This window comes from Apteryx rowi, unplaced genomic scaffold (assembly GCF_003343035.1).
Source record: "Apteryx rowi isolate R43461 unplaced genomic scaffold, aptRow1 scaffold_3, whole genome shotgun sequence".
NCBI classification, from domain to species: domain Eukaryota; kingdom Metazoa; phylum Chordata; class Aves; order Apterygiformes; family Apterygidae; genus Apteryx; species Apteryx rowi.
This window is the reverse complement of record NW_020449418.1, coordinates 871,357-888,660: the sequence shown is the minus strand read 5'-3', so window position 1 is coordinate 888,660 and position 17,304 is coordinate 871,357. Positions and strand designations below refer to the sequence as shown.

General features: G+C 35.6%; 1 protein-coding gene across 2 annotated transcripts in view; it reads left to right on the top strand.

Moving 5' to 3' along the window:
- The window catches only part of ATRNL1 (attractin like 1), a 568,892-nt gene that overhangs the window by 126,044 nt on the left and 425,544 nt on the right, over positions 1-17,304 (top strand). For both annotated transcript variants that reach the window (XM_026069767.1, XM_026069766.1), the window contains exons 14-15: positions 5,438-5,570; positions 7,009-7,190. In XM_026069767.1, coding sequence (XP_025925552.1) covers positions 5,438-5,570; positions 7,009-7,190 — 315 coding nt within the window. The remainder of the gene's footprint in view (positions 1-5,437; positions 5,571-7,008; positions 7,191-17,304) is intronic.

Below are 17,304 nucleotides of genomic sequence, written 5' to 3'. Positions count from 1 at the left end.
GTTCAGATGGAGCTTCCTGTGTTTCAGTTTGTGCCCGTTGCCTCGTGTCCTATTGCTGGGCACCACTGAAAAGTGTTTGGCTCCATCCTCTCTGCACCCTCCCTTCAGATATTTAAACACATTGATAAGATCTCTCAGCCTTTTCTTCTCCAGGCTGTAGAGTCACAGCTCTCTCAGCCTTTCCTCATATGAGAGATACTGTAGTCCCTTAATCATCTTAGTGGCCCTCCTCTGGACTCACTCCAGTAGCTCCATGTCTCTCTTGTTTTGGGGCACCCAGAACTGGACACAGTACTCCAGATGTGGCCTTACCAGGGCTGAGTAGAGGGGGAGGGTCACCTTCCTCAACCTGCTGGCAATGCTCTTCCTAATGCACCCCAGGATACCATTGGCCGCCTTGGCCACAAGGGCACATTGCTGGCTCATGGTCAACTTGTTGTCCACCAGGACCCCCAGGTCCTTCTCCACAGAGCTGCTTTCCAGCAGGTCAGCCCCCAGCCTGTACTGGTGCAGGGGGTTATTCCTCCCTAGGTGCAGGACTCTGCACTTCCCTTTGTTGAACTTCATGAGGTTCCTCTCTGCCCAGCTCTCCAGCCTGTTGAAGTCCTCTGACTGGCAGCACAGCCCTCTGGGGTATCAGCCGCTCTTTCCAGTTTTATATCATCAGCAAACTTGCTGAGGGTGCACTCTGTCCCTTCATCCAGGTCACTGATGAACTGGTTGAACAATACTGAACCCAGTATGGACCCCTGGGGGACACTGCTAGTTACTGGCTTCCAACTAGATTTTGTGCCACTGATCACAACCCTCTGAGCTCTGCCATTCAGTCAGTTTTCAGTCCACCTCACTGACTGCTCATCTAGGCTGTACTTCATCAGCCTACCTGTCAGGTTGTTATAGGAGACAATGAGACCTCTACTTCAGGTTGAAACAGCAGTCCTGAAAGGCAAGCACTTAAGCAATTAGCAAGAAATAGCTTCCTTCTCTACTTACTTTCTTGTCTTAATGCTCTCTAGTATAAATTGAAGCAGTCACTGCAGATAGAGTAGCTGTAATAATATGCTCCATTGGTTATCTAGCTTTTTTGGTCTATAATCCTTCATTTTATATGAATTTTAACTGCCCACACTAGAAGTTTTCAAATAATTTCATTTGAAATACTACTTATTTCCATATTACTTACAGGAAATTTTCTGAAGGATTGACATGCAGCAGTAATATAATGTTAAACTTCACTCTGAAAATGTCTTTGCTTTGATTTTGAGAGAAAAAGTTTTCTTTTCAAAACTATAACAGTCCTTGGAAAATGCAGGAAAAACCTCTTTCCTTATAACACTTCAGCTTCTGTTTTGGATCCTCACATTGTTAGGCTTGTTAAAAAGCTACTCTTTTACTGTAATAAAACAGCAGACATAAGGGAAGCTGAATAAATTGAAAGTGCCTAACTGATCAGGATCAAGAACACCAGGCAGTAGCACATGGATGTAGTTCTTTTCTGGTCAGCATACAGGCTATATGACATGGTTTTTCAAGTAGAACATGTGGAAGATGATGATGGGAAGAGACATAGCTGAGGCACTCCTGCATCCGGTCTATATTGCATTTTTGAAAGTGTCACTGTTTATGGATGCAAACAGCTACATGTTCCATCCATAATGGTGGCAAACCCACAACCGTATTTCCAGTAGAATTCTCTGAGTTTCTCATGTGTCAGTCTCTGCACATACAATTTACTTAAGTAAAGCACAAATTGCTATGTGATCTTGAATTATTTTAAGTCTGTGCTTAGCAACATAAACTAAACTTTTTAGAACCCATGAAGGGTATGATAAAGAGCATCTTGTTAAGGAATAGAGGATACCAGAGGATGCTCCAAAGGTAAGTATAATCCTACCTTTAAATTATACTTTTAACAATGACTTCAAGAAAGGAATCATTGTCTTTTTGTAATGTGTTTGCATGGCTTCCAGAGAGATGGCATACTGTTTCATGATGGGAATCCTTAAATGTTACAGTAATACCAATAGTAATAACAGCAATCTGCCTACAGTTGAGGAATTCAAAGAACAATCAAGGAGAAATACTTTAAAAAGTAGCAGAAGGAATTATAAATAGGATTAAAATTATCATGGTGAAAAAGGAAAATTAAGACTAAGAAATACCTAGTAGTAAGATTTGGCAGTAGCTTCAGAGAAATAGAGGAAAATCTATTAGATAATCTATTAGAAAGTTAAATTAGGAAAATCTATTAGAAAAACTAGACAAACCACATAAGATTTTAGTGTTATCCAGAAAAATCTAGAAGGAGGAGAGTAAGGTATGTCATTTAATACTAATTTCTGAAATTGTAAGATAAAATAATACTTTCATTCTACAATGGATGTATAGAAAATCACTGCAGTTCATAAGTCTGCCTGTATACACCATATCAGGATCAGAACTGAAAAATCCAAGTAATCAGATGTAAGTAGGAAACTTTATATGTAGTGTGATTTACTCACACTTTTGTGTGTAAACATTATAAGTATCCTACAGCAATACAAGACTTCAGTAACAGATGGGCTGTCATATTTCAGAATTTCATTGGGTTTGGTAGTTCAAGTTATAACCTTAATGTTGCGTTAATATGAATTACCTATTGGATTCACATTTACATTTAACTAATGAGATTTTCAGGGAAGCAATGTTTAAATTGGATTTAAGGGAAATAAGTGCTGGGAATAAGGGAATACAACAGAAAACATTATTATAGAACAGTCACTAGTACTTTGAATTTTATTTTAAACATTAAATAACGTGCACAACAAGCTTCACGATTAGAAGGTAGTAGAACAAATATCTTCGTTTAGTTAGAAAATTGCAATCTGTATGTAATATTACCATGGAATAAATCATTTTCAAAACAATCAGAATGCTTAAGGATTTTGACATTGTGATAATGATGTGTTAACAGGGAATATTATTTGAGGTATTGAAAACGAGCAGATGGTGCTTACTTGTAATGTAAAATTCATTGTAAAGCATCTCTCAGGCAGTTTTGTGAATAACCATTAGGATTGAGCGAAACTAAATGTGGGTTTGTGCCAGAGGTTTTGTATGTGTTACTGTTTGCATGTATTTATTGTCCAGATAGACATCCTATTACTTTACAACATTTCCTTTGGCTCTGTTTCATACAGCTGTGTAGATGCTGTCTCCTAGAACAGTTTCTCTGTTTCTCTTTACTTCACAGTAGCCTCTCTTATAGATCAGTAAAATAGTGGGTACCTTTCATAATATGCTCACTGACGGGCATCTGGTCCAATAAAGGCACCAAACAGGCCCCTAAACAGCAGTGTTCTCCAGCAGTAATGAAGCTGGTCCTGTGTGAGATTGAAAATTCATATTAACAATTGCATTATTTCAGGACTTCCAAAAAAAACCCCACCACCCTACATAAAAAGAGGTTGGTTGTTTTCCCTCTTGACTGCAGTAGGTTGATGCACTATCATCATAATTCCAGTACCAAGAACTGTGTTATCTTATTATCATAGAGCCCCTTTAAATATGCTTTATAGTATTCCGGAAGACAATATGTATTAGGAAGGAAAGGAACTAAAATTGTCAAGTAAACCATACATATGCTCCCTAAGTGCAATCCTTTTTTGCTACTCAGCATGAATATCTTCTGTTATTAGGGAGAGAAAATATTCATAAAATATTCTTTGGCAGTTGTATGATTTTAACTTATGGGATGGATACCTCTAGCTACATAACTGAAATCTGAAGAAATATTAGCAATTTAAATAAATTGACAAAATGTATTTTCTGGCATAAAATATATATGTAATTGCTTATAATCAGAAATTGACATTTGACAGATTCATGCATTTATGCAAAATTTTTAGGTACCTGCAAACTTGGGCATGTTTTAAGACTTTGGGATATATCTTGATGCCGCTGCAGCTGATGGGTTCATTAGCTCTGAATTTTATCAAAATAAACCACCCCAACCCACCATTTTTCTATTTCAGATGAAATATTTTTTTTGCTGTTTGACATGCCTATAATAACTCAGCAGCCCAAATGTATGGGGTGAGCTAATAGAGGAGTCGGAACTAACTGAAGCCTGAGGCAGCCGTATTTCTGCTCTTTGGTGTTATGTTTATGTGCCCTCCATGCAAATGTAATCTATGCTTAATTAACCTGGGATAGCTGGACTGGCCTTCACATTTAAGTGAAATAGGGACTTTTAGTAAAATGCTTTGGTAAGCAGCCATAAATGGAACTCCTGTAAATTAAATGTACTGTGCATTCTTGTACATCCTTTGATTATGCAAGTTTGTACATCTCCTAAGGAAGAGGAAACAAGCTCTTTCCTTTTGCCTAAACTGTGTACTTTGAGTCTGCCTAGGAGAAACTTGACCACCATTGCCTGTGGTCTTATGTGGGTATTGTTTGGGAGTCTGCTGTGGAGGTATGTTTTTATACGAGTTTGTGTCTTGTGGTGAGAATAATGATGCTTTGAATTAGAACTTATTTTTAGTTATTACCTGCAAATGAAATTAGCTGAGACAGTCTAATGGATAAATAGATGAATTGACTCATATTTTGGACAGTTATTTAATAAGATGTCAATAATTATGTCTCACCTTAAAAATACTACTCACAGGGAAAAAAAAAAGTTTTTAAAATGCCTAACTTAAAAAGGAATACTTGGTTTTTCAGAAAAGAATCCAATAAATTCTTTCAGTGTTTACTGCTTTTCTTATACATTAATGTATCAAGGGAATGCTGTTATCCTTGGTTTTATGTCATGACTTGCCAAAACGATACCCTGTAGATCCTGTGCGTTTTATACCAAGTATCTTAAATACAAGTTTGTAGTTAGAACTATAAGATAAAGTGACTGGAATTTCTGACAAATCCTGAAATAGTATTTCTTGTCTATAGCTCCAATTTTTGCTTGTTTCACTTAACTCAGGTAAACAATATAGTGCATTTTCTTGCACCTTCTGTCAATGAAGTGTACTTATTTTACATCTGCATCTTGCTCTGTTTTTTATAACCTTTTTGATTGTTTTGCTTGATTAACCCACAGATAACTGGAGAATGAAATAATTTGGTGAGAGCATATCCTTGAACTATCTAAGAAATAGAGATTTAGTTTAGTTGTTTAAGCCCTTCCTATGCTCAACAGAGAGAAGTGGCATCTTCAGAGTGCTATTTGTCCCATACAGAGTTATCCAAAGTCTAAGAAAAGTGGGATGAATTGTCCTCTAGAGATGCCTTTCTTGCTTTCCACCGACTGAAAGGGGAACCTAGACAAGGACCTTGAATTGGACCTAACTTCTCGATGGCTCTGATTTTCTGGGGAAAGTGTGTATTTCAGTTCTGACTTCTGGTTTGTTGGCAGTTTGACATACAATATGCTGTTCTGTCTGTTTTGTTTTCATAGTCAGTTAAAAACTACACCAAATGTCATGTGAGAAATGAGCAGATCTGCAATAAACTGACCAGCTGTAAAAGCTGCTCACTACACCTGAACTGCCAGTGGGACCAGCGGCAGCAAGAATGCCAGGCGTTACCTGGTAAGGGCTTTGGAGTGGGGACTCTGCTTCTCTGCTTTTTGTAGTCGTTGGCAGAACTGGGTAAATCTCCTCCACTGTTGCCAGATAACCGTCATTCAACTAGAAGACTAGATTCCTTTTGCGCATGCTAACTCTCCCTCCTGAGTATGCCCGTACAGGTGAACAAAGATGTAATTGCACCACTAATTGATACAATTCTGCTACCTTTAATCTTGTTAGGAGATGTAACACTACTAATGGAGGCATGATGGCATGTACCTCTGCACAAGCTAGTGAGGAGTTCTAGCCTTGGGGGAGGATCACTAAGTCAAGAGCTGAATTGCCATTCTGAATCCTTTACTGCTATATATTCACTGGTACTGTTATTTTTGCTAGCTGGGTTTTGTCTTCCATTGAAATGGTTGTACTTGAATTTTGCTGTGCAGATAGGGCCCAAGGTCCAATTTCTAGATTGTCTAATGTTATTAATACTATGAAAGCAGTGAATATTAAAATGCTGATATAAAGTATTATCAGAAGGTGAATGTTAATATTCTGAAATAATATTTATTCTGTAATTTATATTCATAACTACATATATGCAGTTAGGTATCGGAACGGCCCCTATCTGATCTTTTTGTCCAACTGAAGTTAATGAACAGAATTGGTTTTATGATGGCAGCTACCTGCAACAAGCAGTCTACAAATAGTTTCTGTGAAAAATTATTTGCAGAAATTATTCATTAAATAGCTTTAATAAATTTTTCATGCAGTTTTAAATGGCATTTGTGTAATCTATGTAGAGATCAACTATAATAATTGCTATGAATTATTTAGTCTGTTTTTAATAGTTATCTGCATCTGACTGATGCTGAAATATTTTGAAGAGGAAATGTTTCCTAAAATGTTGAGCTATCAGAATTTCCTATCATGCTGATTATATTTATAGTTAGACTAACATATGATAAAGCAAGGATAAGATATATTTGTCATCTTTTAATTCTAGGTAATATTTAGATAAAGTGATTTCTTTATTTCCCTAGGACATTAGGGACATTTATTTCCCTAGGACATTGTAATAGGGACATTCCCTATTACAATAGCTGAAAGCTAAAGCTCTATTAATTATGTGCGTAATCTAGTCTTTAATGTTTAGTTCTGCTCAAGTATGAATAGCAGAAATAGTGTAATAATACTATTACCGTGAAACTTAACATATGCTTTATTGAAATATGTCATAAGTTGTTACAAGTTTCTTTTCATAAAACACTATTTCTGTAATTAAATCATTCAAAGTTATATTACTTGGTATTTTAGAATTTCTATGTGATATGAAAAGGGAAATTGAATATTGGGATAAATTTTGAATTATTATCTGAAGAAGATGAAATTCAGATGCTCTTTCAAGTTTTTATTTTTTTTTTTCAAATCAGTTTTAATCATATACTTTTTATACCAGCTCATCTGTGTGGGGAAGGATGGAGTCATATTGGAGATGCCTGCCTCCGCATAAATTCTAGTCGTGAAAGCTATGACAATGCCAAACTATATTGCTACAATTTAAGTGGGAATCTTGCCTCATTAACAACCTCAAAAGAAGTGGAATTTGTTCTGGATGAAATACAGAAGTATACACTTCAGGTAACTTTAATAACTGTAATTCATGCTCATGTGAATTCAATTTGCTGTGAGGAATCTGTTTTAAGGATTTGTCCAAAGAGACAGAGGAAAATGAATACCATCATGAAGACTTTAAAATACGTAGTGTGCTGCCAAATGTCTGTGATATCAGTGATGTGTAGGATATTACAGAAACCTCCCATATAAGGCTAATAAAACAGCAAATCTCAAATGTTTCTCCGTACTGATTTAACTCTTATAGGTTACTGTTTACATTTTACTTTCAAGAGATAAAACAAGAAAATGTCTGGAACACCGATTTTAGAAATGCCAGTGCTTTTCCAGCACACTGTTACAGCAGGAATGAAAACAAGACAAAATAATTTTCACTGTAACAAAGAAAAATTTCCTTGCTTTCTCATCAGTGTATGTTAAACTGCTCGCAGGATTGCTTTTATGTGGTGAACTTGGCTAATCTGCAGAAAATTGAATTGACTACTTATATGACATGATATGACCTTCCTTTCTGTTTTAAATTGCTCATTTTAAAATGGAATCTCAGAATCATAGAATGGTTGAGGTTGGAAAGGTCTCAAAAGGTCAGAGAAAAGGGGTGTGCATGTGTGTGCGTGTGCGTGTGTGTGTGTGCGCACGTTTGAGGGGTGCGCGAGGGATTCCCAGCACTGCGGCACAGGAATGAGTCAGCAGCTAATCCTCACTCTATGATAATAGTGGGAGAGGGAGTGAGGAAGAGGGTTAAAAACTCTTAAATGCCTTTGGTAAGTACAGCTGGCATCAGGAGATTCTTTAGGATTTTATCTATATTAATTTGTTAACTGTAGCACAGCGTTACAATTACAATTACCTGTTCGTGGGTGGTCGGCTTCAGTTTTTTAGCAGTTCAGTGCTCAGAGTTTGATTGCTGCGTTGTTTAAACTGCTGGAAGCCCTACCCGCATCACCGATACCTGTCCCTGAAAGGTACGCGTGTTCAGAAGGTATCAGACCCCACAGTGGCCACACAGACAGCATGTCTTAATAGAATAAGAATCCATTACAAGCAAATCAGTTCAGATTAGTAAATGACATTTTTAAGTGTATATTTTTAGAACATAGGTTTTAGAACATGCAGCATTTCCTTGATTGTATAATAAAACTAATTTATAAGTAGCTTAGCTTAGCTTTACAATCAGAGGATAATAGAAGACAATTATGAGTAATAATTAAGATTTATATCAAGCTAGTAGATGATTTACAAAGTTTTTATGTTATATTTCAAACGAATCGAGATGGATAAAAGAAAATGGCAGTGTAAGATTACCTTTGTGGTGCACTAATATTGAATGCAAAATATAAGGATGTATTCTATGAATCAAAATATTCCGTGTTATCTTTTTTAGTGCTCTGTTTCAAGAAGTGTTCCATGCAAATATAGGTTATATACTTATTCTTTTTTTTTTTTCTTCAATAAATGTAGGACCTGGACAGAGCAAAATTATTTGTTTTTGCTAGAAGCACTTTTTTTTTATTAATTGCTAATAAAGGAGAGAGAAGAGTAATCCTTTTATGTCAGAAAATCTCTTCTGATATTGTACTTTCTGCAACTTTGGAGCACATTCTGTCTGTCCACTTTTTGACATGAGATAATCTTCAAATCTTCTCTTAGTTTGATTTATTTATTTATTTTTTCCTCCTGACCCCTGTTATAATACCTCACAGGAGGTCCTCAGATCTAATAGCTTCTGATAGAGTATCGATATGACAGTTATCTGACTGGCTTGAGATATAGATGAGAAATAGATTTTTAGTATTTGGAAGCTTGACTTGTGTTGTATTTCAAGGCTTGGAACTTCTACAGGGTGACATCCTGCTTAGCATGTCTTTATTTAAATGAAGTATGTCCTGAGCCAGTGTGATGATACAAATTTGAGATATCCCACATACAGTTTATACAATGGTAGACAAATGAATGCACTTTAAAGGTATATCTTGGATTAAATGATCATGTAGTTATCAGAATCTCTAATGAAATGTTGCTATGATCTATGCTGTTTATTCAGCTAGTTAAGGAAAAAAAAATTCTCTTTCATTCCTATCCATCTGTCCAGTTGCATTTATGAGACAGCCTAAATGTGTTATCAGGTGTCACAGAGGCTCTCTTGAAATTTTGCTTGATTTTCTTTTGTCTACCTTTTCCTCTCAAACTGCAATCATAATGATTTAGGGGGTGAGATTTCATTTTAGATAGCTTGTTTTTGTTACAGATAGTGTTGTGGAGTTCACAAATGTAGTCAGAGAAGCTGTAAGGTGAAAACTATGCCTTAATCTGAAATATCTATGCTGGAGTTTGACTTCTATGATTAATATCAAAGGCTTTAAAATCTTTTTCCTGTGTGAAAGAAAAGCTTTTAGGATTAGTGGATGTGTCAAAGTAACATTTGGAAATAAGAATATGGGTCTATTTTTATCTCTACTCTATTTGATATTCTTGTACTGCGAAAAGAAAAAAACTTTGACAACCGCTGTGTACATTACAGACCATTAAAATAGTATCAATACGTACTACAACCTAGAAGGACTTAGAAAGTCTTTACTGTTTATACAAACAACGTGGGACTTTGTAGATCATTTCCTAATACACAAAGCCCTTGTTCTGGGGCAAATTCAGGACCGTTTCTTCATCAGGTTTCAAATAATACAAAACATTAATGCTTTGGAATGATTCAGGGGGTGGAGGCAGCTGCTGTCTCCGCAACCCCTTCAAAACTTATTGTGTATCAATATTTTCTCATAATTCCAGTACTAAATTGGGAATCAATAGAATGTCTCCTTTTAAAAAGATAAGGAGACGGTTCATTTGGTGCTAAAGAAAGGGACTAAATGAAGATATTTGTGGTGTCCAGTCAAGGCACTGTTGAATTTGCATATATGTTCTAAAACTATCGCCAATAATTTAATGTCTAATTTGTATTTTTCATTGAAAATAAATTAAATTTATTAAGGGAGTGCGAAAGTAAATGCAATGGATAGACTGCCTATTCTCATTCCAAGGCAAAAAGAAGCTTGACTTTTTTTTTTTGACTGAGTAAGCAAAATATTATGAAAGGGAAGATTTGAGTTTTTCTGCTGTGTAGGATAAAACAGCAGCCATATAAGGTTAATTAATAGTTTCTGCAATATAAGGTTAATTGATAGTTCCTACTAATATTCAAATGTTGTATACTCGTTTAAAAATGCAGTTACTTCTCTTGGGAGCTTGCTCGCAACTGTGGGATTTAACTCCAAATAAAAATTTCCTTGCCATGGTGCAGTATATTCAGGAAGATTTAATTTTGTTGTAGTAAGCATAAACAAAGACATAAACAAAATTTTGAACAGTGTGTTTCATTGTATAAACCGCTTGCAACTTTTACTTTAGCTCACTGTTTTCAGGGTTAAGCATCCTTTAGTATTGGTCGTAGTTAATTAGCAAGTTTTCCATGGTACCATTCTCCACTGTCAGCTCAAAGTATTCCCAGAGGACTGTATGTTTTAACGGCAAAAGATTAGTTTCGACATTTTTATGTAAGGTACTCATGTTTGGTTGTTGTGAAGCTGACATCTCCTTTTTTCTGAATTTCTGAATTCTTTACTAGAGTTTCTCACAGTCTCACTTTACTACTGTATTTCAGCTGCTTAACTGTTTTCCTACATTCAGCAAGTGGGACTCAACTCACTTTGGATGCCAGAGAGTAGAACCTGAATTTGCAGAGACTGGCCTCTATGAAGAGGAAAGTTCAAGGATATTTAAACTGAAACTCCACAGGAATAATTGTTATTATCCTTTTCTGTGGATGGAAATTGGAAACACCGTAGTTATCTCAGTTTGCCCAGTTTTATGTAACTTTTCATAACCAACTCCACAACAGGGAAATATGAAAGCAGTAGGAGAATTAAGTGTTGTTAGGACCTAATGCATTACCTCCACTAGTAGTTGTATCTGGATTTCATCATTTGTGTCTAATAGATACTGCTTCACTTAAGACAATGAAGCTTGCCTTCCCTTGCTTATAATGAGTCCTTCACTGGGCAAATGTATCTCAAAAATCAAAGCTGTAGTTATCTAGCACAGTTAGAACCAATGCATGGAATCAACCAAGCTGCGAGGCAGTAACTGGAGTGGGTGATTTCTCTTCATATAGCTAATGTTATTTTCAGTAAGCAGTTTTTTTTACTGCTAATGATGCAGAAAAGAAGCAAACTATCTGAAAGCCTCCTATAAAACTATGAATGGTGTGGAAGTGTGAACACTCAGGGACCAAAGATTTTCAAGTTTCAGTTATGTGTTTTCTCCTCAGGCAGCTATTTTCCTAGAAATCATGATGTTTAAATGGTTCTTGAAAAGTTCATTGGAGTTTGATAATAAGATACTATTGTGATAAACACATCAGAAAATGAGTCAGAAGTATGCAGTAAGACACATCTAGAGCTATTTAAAATCTGAAAATGAAAGGAATTGAAACAAATGTGGGGATAAATTTCTGAAAGAGATATATGATTCTTCAGTAATTTACAAAGTTATCAAACAGAGGAGAATTATGAGCCTCAGTAGTAATTGGCTATTCAGTAAAGGTAAACTTGCTCACTTCACTCATCTGTAAATTATTCAGTCCTCATTAAATTTGTGCTGAGGCATCAGTAATGTCTCAAAAATGTCTCATGACAATAAATGAAAATATTCACTGTAGATCTCAGAGCAACTTAGCCTGAGTTAAATTTTCCATGAATAAATATTGGAATTAACACCAAGTATGAGCTTTTTAGTTAACGTTACACAATCTTCCTCTCTAAACACAATTCCATAATTACACTACTTAAAAGAAAATTAAAATTCGATAGTTTAGAATAAGACAAGGGCACTTTTTTGAAGTTATTGGTCATCAGTGTTTAATAAATTCCTGTCATAGTTGAATATAAGGCAAGTTTTTAGCCAAGTAGGACTGTAGACGTAACCACATACAGAATATCAGGAGACGTTCTGTTAGTATGCATCATTTTGATCTTCTGTCACATGAAAATAAAGCCCTCTCCAGCAATTTATTTTTGATTTTAATAATTCCTAAATCTTCTCTAAGTTACCATCAAGGTGGATTTCTCACTTAGAAGGGTTTTTGCCGCTTGTTGTCAGTAGTATAAAAGATTATTCTATTAAAGTGGCTAAACCTTGACCATCTGGATTTCGAGCACCAGTGTATGGCTTTCTAAGACTAGCTCTATGTTTTAAATACTGGCCTAGAAAGAAATAGGTGAGAGGAGAAACTTATTCCAGAGAATGGTTCCAAATCTTACATCATGTAGTGGATGGAATAAAGCTATGGAATAGCTCTTAAGACATGTTTGACTGCATTGGTCCAGCGCAAGTTTAATATTTTGTAAGGCCCATTACAGGCTTTCTTAAGTCAGATGAGAGCACCTGTTGTATAATTGCATTGGTTTTGTTTCATTGTAAAATTTTGCTTTGATAATTTCCGCATGTTTTCTCATCTTCCTTTCTTCTTCTTCTTCTTCTTCTTTTTTAACTGAAAATACTCCCTGGAATACTATTGGAGAAAGCTTGGTTGTTGTTTATATTATTTTAGTATAAGTTGTATATAATGTATGACCAGGATTTTCATATGTATATGTTGGAGCTTTATTTTTTAGAAATTCTCCACTGAAGCATTTGAAAGTAGATATTATTTTTCAGAAGATGGTGAGTGACAATATTGCAGAAAAAATTGTCTCAAATTGAAAAGCCAGAAGTACAAGCACCTATATTCTGTAATCACTTTTAAAGAAATTCTGGTCTATACATATTGTATAAAAATAGAAGAAGAGATTACAATTCATATTTGTTCCCATGGGCCACTGCTTCCTCCCTATCTTTTCCTTTTCCCACATGAAGGAAAATTAATTAAGGCAAAATTTTATAAACTACTCTATTTCACATAGAAATCTGTAATGTAATTGAAATTGTTTCTAAAGCCTGTGAAGAATAATTATCTGTATTATATAGTCACAAAGCTATCATTTGTTTTGGAGACTCTCTGTGGATGTATCACAATGTAGATGAAGTATAGCATTTAGCTCTCTATGTTTTTACAACAGTAGAACAAATGTTCAACGTCAATGTCTAAAATAATGCTAGATCATTGTTTAAAATGATAATGGTATTTTAAAGTTACAGATTTTAGAGACATAAATGGAAGATCATACCCTAGATACAGTTGTGAGTCTTGGTTAAAAGATTCATGTTATGATTCAAAGCAAATGGTTAGTCTGTTGTCTGTGGAAAATGAAAACTTTCCCATTACTTCTTAATAGCAATCATTGCCAAGTATTAGGCGAGTGAAGACATCAAATAAAGAAATATTGTTATGGCTACTGTATAAAAATAAGGAATGCTGTTATTTTAATTACTAAATCTTTCCAATTATTAAGAGGGTGGTTTTTTTGCTGTTCAAGAAAATACTTTATGAAAGCAAACTTCTGCTAGCTAGAAAATGATTTCAATTTAAATCATTTTTTGTTTTATAATGTCAACAAAGAAATTGTTGATACTACCTGTGTTATTTTTCCACAATAAAGGAAGAGCTGTAGAGCTTGATATTAATAGAACATGGGTAATATATTTTCCTCTTACCTCTTCTGTATGTGTTGTATCAGTGGAAAGTATGCACTATACCACTGAAACTCACTGGTCTTTCTTTGAATGTTTGTTCATGCGTATATAATTTCTGAAGGTACACCCACTTGTATGCTACCTCTCTGTGAGACCGAAATCTTCTGAATAGCAATGTGTATTTTCACTCTGCATGCCCTATAGTGCTTTGTTACCACCAAATGACCATGATTTTTACCAAGTTTCTTAGTACTGGCAGCTGTAAGGTGGTATGCCTGTATTATTTTTTGGGGTTTCTAAAGGAGTAAAGGTAGATAAACTCCCAAGTTGAATTAGATTGTCTGTTGTTTTTTCCTGTAATATAGAGTACTACAGAACGCACTTCATGTCAAGGAAGTCTTACACCTTCATTAGAGACAGCAAGTGCTCCCTTCCTTTACTCTGTCTTTGAGGAATGAAGGAGGAGGTAGCTCTGACGGAGGTTAACTAGCAAAAGGTATCAGCCTTTCTGAAACCACATAGATTCTCTTAGGAGGCAAGACCTGTGATGAGTCCTGCTGAGCTTAGACACTAAAGGCCTCCAGATGACCTCTGAAGCTCAGGGATGTTTTTTGCCTCCTTTCCAGTGCAACACATCATGATCAAGTATTTGTCATTAAAGGAGAATTCCAGTAATGATAAGGCCATAGGAGGAGCCTCGTACTTTTGAAATTACCACTCATTTCTGTCTTCAGTGGATTGGCAATTCCAACAAGAGTGAACTTCTTTGAAGCAGCCAGGAAAATGGTGACACACTTTAGATACCGTAATAGTCAGCTTGAAAAAGTGAGATAGATGAAGTCAAGTCACTTAGAAAAAATCTGAGTACTTTTCCAGTCGCCCGTCGTCTGGCTCCCTAGTAAAAAGCTAAGCTGCAGAACAACCCAGGACTGTGTGACAAAGGTGTCTTGAATTAGACTGATTTCCTGAACTAGTTCTCACCATTGTTTACCGAGAAGTTCTTGCATGTGTACATGTTTGCATGCATGTTGGAGCTTTTCCTTCTTCAAATAGAAAAGCAACTGATTCTGATTACATAGTTGCAGGCTCTCTTTCAACTCTTAGTCAGAGCAGCTTACTAAATGGCAAATGCAGCCATGATAGGATGTGTTTCTTGGTTGTGGTTTTGGACATCTTGATGTATTCATCAAGGCCTTGAGAAAAACAACAGGGCTCCCTGAGAACTTTCTTCCCACCTGTATAATGAGCAAAGATCACCTGATTTGCCAAAGAAGCAGCTGATATTCTTGAGAAGAAAATTCTTGTTATATTAGGGATGGAATTCACATCAGCAAGTGTTTTTGTGAAGTGAAAAGTTGATTTTTACTGTGTTTTTCACCCACCTTATTTGATAACTATTTTTTCAAGGGGTCTGGAAACTGGAATCTTACACCAGTGAGTTCTGGCTATAGTGAACACTGCTGTCTGTTCCTCTTCAGGAGAGTCTTGGGCAAGATATTTAAGTAAAGGAATCAGTTTCCTACATCCATTTTGAATTAAATCAAACAACCATAGAGTTTGAGTGAGGGTTGTTTACTTCTTAAGCCTGAAGAAGAAACTGGGTTGGCATCCTGCACCTTTGAAGTCCCTCAGTTGCTTCGAGTACTTTGTGACTCTTCACTATAGTGACTGAACCTTTCATCAGTTTGACAGATAAGGGTTAGTTCTTACGGTTTCTTTGGGGAGAAATTAGTTTGATTAGTTCGTTACAGCACACTGTTGGCTGCAGGTGTCACTGGTGGAATTTCCTGAATTCTCTATTCACTATTTATTTTCCCCTGTTGGCTTTTGTGCAACACAGTTGCAGTCATTTTTGCTGATAAACCCTGGTGATATCAGCTCGTAATCTCTACTATCACTAGCGGTCCTCAGCTGTAGTCTCCCACATTGTGGAATTAATGCTGCATAATTGAATATTTGCTTTAGGCATGTCCTTGAAGCATTTTGGTGGCTTACTTGTCAGCTATTTACCATATTTTAATCAGATATTAAAAAAAAATGCTTTGGATAATCCATTTTTGGCATCCTAACCATGTGCCCATAGTAGCATAAGTGAGCATGCAAGGGAGTTGCTTCCATGGTGTGTGCTTGATAGCATGCTAATCAGTGTTCAGGTTTGTGTTTTGATATTTTACACTAGCAAAGAGCCAAAGATGATACGTATGGAATTTGAGATACATGACTTGGTGACTGTAAATTGTTCAGGTACTGCAGCTGTTAAGAATGATGATGATAGTTGTATGCTGTGCATTAATTTTAGTTGAAGCCATTCACTTCAGAGATGCTGCTTTTATCTCGTAAGGTTGCTCTGGCTTTCCTGATCCTTCCTGTGACTTTGTCAGCATTAAGGGCTTCTGAGACACTCTGCTACTAGATCAGAAGAATTTCTTTCCAAATTACAGTACTGCCCAGTCAGTTCTCATCATCAGCCTGACATGCTTTTCACCATAGCTGGAATAGGTTCTCTGTTTTCTGGGTAAACAGGACTGATTACACAAAGGTGTCAGTGTATTCAGGTCTAATGTAAGGATCAGCAATAACTAAAACTTCTAGGCTGCAATGACTTTTATATGTAAGAAATATTTTAAATGATAAAAATAAGGTATTAATGTATTAAAAAGAGTTTATATGTACAGCATTCAATATGTAACATGCTGTTCTAAACCTTTACTTGGAATGGTTCTTAAAGTGTTCTGGAAAATACGTTGTTCATGTATAAAAATGGCGAAAATCAAAAGATATGGTGTTCCATACAATTTTAACATCACTGATTTTAGATATTTGCTGTTTAAACTGTTCAAATGTAGATGAAATAAGAACACTTTTGAAATATGTTTGTCTAATACAATTCATAATGATATTGCATTTTGTTTCTGTAAATATTTAAACTAGAACTCTGTTTCTGGAAGCCTGATAGTTGGCAGTGACCAGAAAAGGATGCCCCTCCATATATGCATATATCTACTTATACGTTCATTATCAGCTCAAAAGCAGTCTAAGCAGGAACACAGCACTCTTTCTAAACTAAATCTTAATACCTCTAAAGTTAATTTTACAAATTATGATTTTTTCAAAAAGAATAATCATAATACTAACCTGCCCGAGTGTAATTAAGATCTCTGTTGAGATCCATGCAAATAATGTAGTAAAAAACAAAAACAAAACCAATAAATCTATCTAATTCCAACTGTTCAATAAGTAATTTGGTATGTTTTCAGTTACACATTACTAATATATAACCATTTACAATTACCGAATGCATTGTAACAGATCATCATTATTTCTAATAAATTCATTTTTAAAAGTATAATGTCTTACTATAATTCAAGAAACAAACAATGATGTTTTGTGAATACTGGAATATGTGGTTGTTTAAAGAAATGACCTAATCAGGGTTGGATTTTTATACAACATGGGAGATATGAATGCATCTCCTAAATGGTAGCAAAGGTTGTAA